At 39.6% G+C, this 3,577-nt stretch overlaps 1 protein-coding gene across 1 annotated transcript; it reads right to left on the reverse strand.

Annotated features, from left to right (window-relative positions):
* Positions 1 to 2,783: 2,783 nt before the first annotated feature.
* LOC127791617 (uncharacterized) lies at positions 2,784 to 3,170 on the reverse strand. Its single transcript, XM_052321601.1, has 2 exons — positions 2,975 to 3,170; positions 2,784 to 2,911 (listed from the first exon to the last, which is right to left on the reverse strand). Exons 1-2 carry the CDS (start codon positions 3,168 to 3,170, stop codon positions 2,784 to 2,786), a joined length of 324 nt encoding a protein of 107 aa, XP_052177561.1.
* Positions 3,171 to 3,577: the final 407 nt, after the last annotated feature.

Raw genomic sequence — 3,577 nt, forward strand, 5'->3', positions numbered from 1 at the left:
GCAGCAAGGGTGCAACCCAAAGTCGTCTCCCAACGAACCTCAAACGGATCTGTCAAAACAATACTAAACGCGGGGGGGGGGGGATTTGGTGAAAAACAGAAAACAAAATAAACACGAAGACAGTAAACCGAGATGCAACCAGTTGCAACCTTTCCTCCCTACCCGGTTATCATCATCCACCATATAAAGAACCTATTTATCTTTAATCCCCAAATCTAACAAAATATGCTTGACAATCGCCGAAGACTAAATCGAAACAAATATAAAAATCACAGAAGATCTTCTTGATCAATATACAAGTTTCAATTTCTTTTAGCACACAGATCTAAAACCGACATGAACAATCGCCCACTAAGTTTATGTTATTTCTTGCAAACCAATACCCCAATCGAGCCTATTAGTCAAATCTGCCCAAGCATCATGCATGCATTCGTACGATCGCATAAAATACATACACACTTGAGAAGAAGCAAAGAAACAAAACCATAATATTAAAGATGAAAACAGATATACAAAAACGTCCAAAGATTCAAACCAGATAAGGAGTATGGCATGCAACCGGTTACAAAATCCTTAGCCTTCCATCTTGACAAGAACAATGGAGAAAAAGGAAAATTGGCTACTGTTCACGTGAGAAAGAATTCTCCCAAAATCGGCCACTTAATGTGCTTAAATAGAGCTTAGGGAGGAAACCCTAAGTTACCGCAACTTGACAGCCGATTTAGAATAGGATAACGTGCGTTTTGGGCTTCGTCCCCTTCATAAAAATTGTAGATCAGGAAGATTATATGAATTTGGGCTTTTAAATCACTTGATTTGGATATCGGACGCCCAAGTTATGGCCTTTTAAAGATTCAGCATCTGTGCAGCTTTCCTAATTTGACCCAACTTTCTGGTCCCGACTTTGAAGCGCTGTTTAGAGGCCCAAACGAACTTGGATTTGGACAAACCATACCATTCCAGAAACCCCAAGAAGTCCTCTACAATATCTCTGAAGACATAATTCACGTTCTGGGATTGTAACTTGGCCAAAAACTTGAAAGAAGCATAGAAGGTCAAATCTGTCAGCACATTGGTTGCTTCTTTGTCTCCAATCTCATTGTTTCCCTTCTTGCCATCAAAATTTCTCATGACCCAGGAAGCCCCAATCTGTCCAAAATAAGATAAAATAGTGTGAAGCCCAATTCCTATAAAATAAAATAAAACAAAATCAAGATGAATAAAATGACACAACTAACGTGCAAAAAGACTAAATATGAGGGCTAAATAATATGAAAATATGCGCTCTATCATCAAGTTCAAAAGTACCCTAGGTAAGATATTTATTTAAATAATCAATAAACACTAATTTTCCTTATTTTCTTGCCCTTTTTCTTTATTTTTCTCCAATCAATCTCTCTAACAATCTAAAATAAATACCTATATCACATTTTTTCAAAATATTTTTACATGATAAATCATAAAATATTTTTCTAATCATTTTAAAAAAAAAATTCAGAAAAATCCAAGTCCACACGCGCCGGTTCATGGTAGGGCGTGTGAGACTGATGTGTGAAGCCCACGCGCCGGTCATCTTCTTCGGCTGGGGCTTGCCGGAAAATTTGGACTTTTGTACCTCATGAACCTACATGCTATGTCGATCACGATGGTACCTGAATCATCTTGAAAGGAGGTTCGAAAATCGATCAATCGGGGGCTCGAAGTGTCAACTAGAGCATCCGCCTAGGGCTCCGGTGAGGCTTCGGATCTCGCTCGTTCTTGCTCCGTTACTCACGAAATTCTCTAGAAATGCTCTCTAACTTATGGGCAACAAAAGCCCTCTATCCTTGCCTCTTAATTCGTTCAAAAATAAGTAGACCCTCATAGAATAAGAAAATTCTCTCAAGTTCCTCAAATGCTATGCCTCACTCCACTCAATCACAATTCCACTACCAGATATGCTCATCTTCTAAATCTCCACTCTTAATGCTTTTTGCATGCAAATCAAAAGGACTTTTATTCATGGCTCTGAAAAGGATAGGAAGATAACAATGAAAAGTAAAGTAAACCTTAGGAAGAAAACATTCAAGACAACCCAAGATCAATGAAGAACTATTAAGCAAGCAGAAAATAGACACAATTTTTTTTTTATTTTGAAAGGTGGGTGTGTTTTACGCTCCATCCCAACCTTTGTGAGTGCGTTTTACGCTCCATCTCACCTTGGCGAGTGCGTTTTATACTCCATCTCACCTTGGCCTTTGGCCTTTCTATCTATTTTTCTTTTTGATTCCAAAAGACTTGCTTACTATGTTGCCATAATCAAAGGATGCAATGAATGTTCTTCAACCTAAAGAAGGGGAAAGATTTTTTTTTTTTTTTTTGTAAAATGAAAGAGTGCCTTAATCATCTTTTCACATGCACGAGCACTGATAGCTTCAATAAAGATTCAAAACAAGCTCTGGAGTGATACCCATAATTAGTGAATGCACGCATATCATAAGAAAGAACATGCATGAAAACAAATATCCTCACTAAGACTACCTCAATCAACCTACTAAGCCAAACTCATTGTCAATTTACTTGAGAGCCCAAAAAGATAAGATCGACTTTCTAATCATGCCAAATTCTTTCAAACTCAATTTGCCCCATTTTGTCAAAAATCTTTTTTTTTGTTTGAAAAGAAACTTCTATTCTAAAACTCCCCCCCACACTCAAACATTACATTGTCCTCAATGTAAGCATGCAGCAAGAATCAGGTATAGGACAAGTAAGAAAAGTAAGGAGAGAGAAACAGCCTGGTGGTATCAAGTCGGAGGAAGGTCCAAGAGAGATAGCTCCTCCACTGTGTGTTCTGTATAGCCCTCGTAGAAATGCTTAAGCCTCTGCCCATTAACTGTGAATTTCTTCGTAGTTGACTCGTCCATAATCTCAACTGCACCATAAGGAAAAACATGAGTAACCACAAAAGGACCAACCCATCTAGAACGCAACTTACCAGGCATCAGCTTTAGGCGTGAATTGTAGAGGAGGACTTTATTGCCAACGTTGAACTCCTTCTTGGCAATCAATTTGTTGTGTGCAGCTTTGGTCTTTTCCTTGTAGATCCTGGAGTTCTCATATGCCTCTAACCTCAATTCCTCAAGTTCTTGCAATTGAAGCTTCCGCTGGGAACCAACTTCTTTCATGTCCATGTTGCATTGCTTCACCGCCCAATAGGCCTTATGCTCGATCTCTACCGGCAGATGACATGCTTTTCCAAAGACCAGTCGATATGGGGACATGCCGATCGGGGTCTTGTAGGCCGTGCGGTAGGCCTAAAGTGCATCTTCCAACCTTTGGCTCCAGTCTTTCCTGTTGGGTTGGACTGTCTTCTCTAGAATGTGCTTGATCTCTCTGTTTGAAACCTTAGCCTGCCCATTGGTCTGTGGATGGTAGGGCGTCGCCACTTTATGTAAAACTCCATACTTTCGGAGCATGGATTGCATCTTTCTGTTGCAGAAGTGGGATCCTTGATCACTGATGATGGCCCTGGGAATGCCAAACCTGCAGAAAATATGAGATCTAACAAAATCTGCAACCACAAAAGAATCATCAGTCC

Source organism: Diospyros lotus, chromosome 15 (assembly GCF_014633365.1).
Source record: "Diospyros lotus cultivar Yz01 chromosome 15, ASM1463336v1, whole genome shotgun sequence".
NCBI classification, from domain to species: Eukaryota; Viridiplantae; Streptophyta; class Magnoliopsida; order Ericales; family Ebenaceae; genus Diospyros; species Diospyros lotus.

What these genes read in the sequence shown, in the direction of transcription:
- LOC127791617 (XM_052321601.1), bottom strand. Translation starts at nt 3,170, where the DNA reads ATGGACATGAAAGAAGTTGGTTCCCAGCGGAAGCTTCAATTGCAAGAA. An exon ending in ACGCCTAAAGCTGATGCCTG is followed by an intron (nt 2,912 to 2,974) that starts GTAAGTTGCGTT and finishes CTTATGGTGCAG; the next exon opens with TTGAGATTATGGACGAGTCA.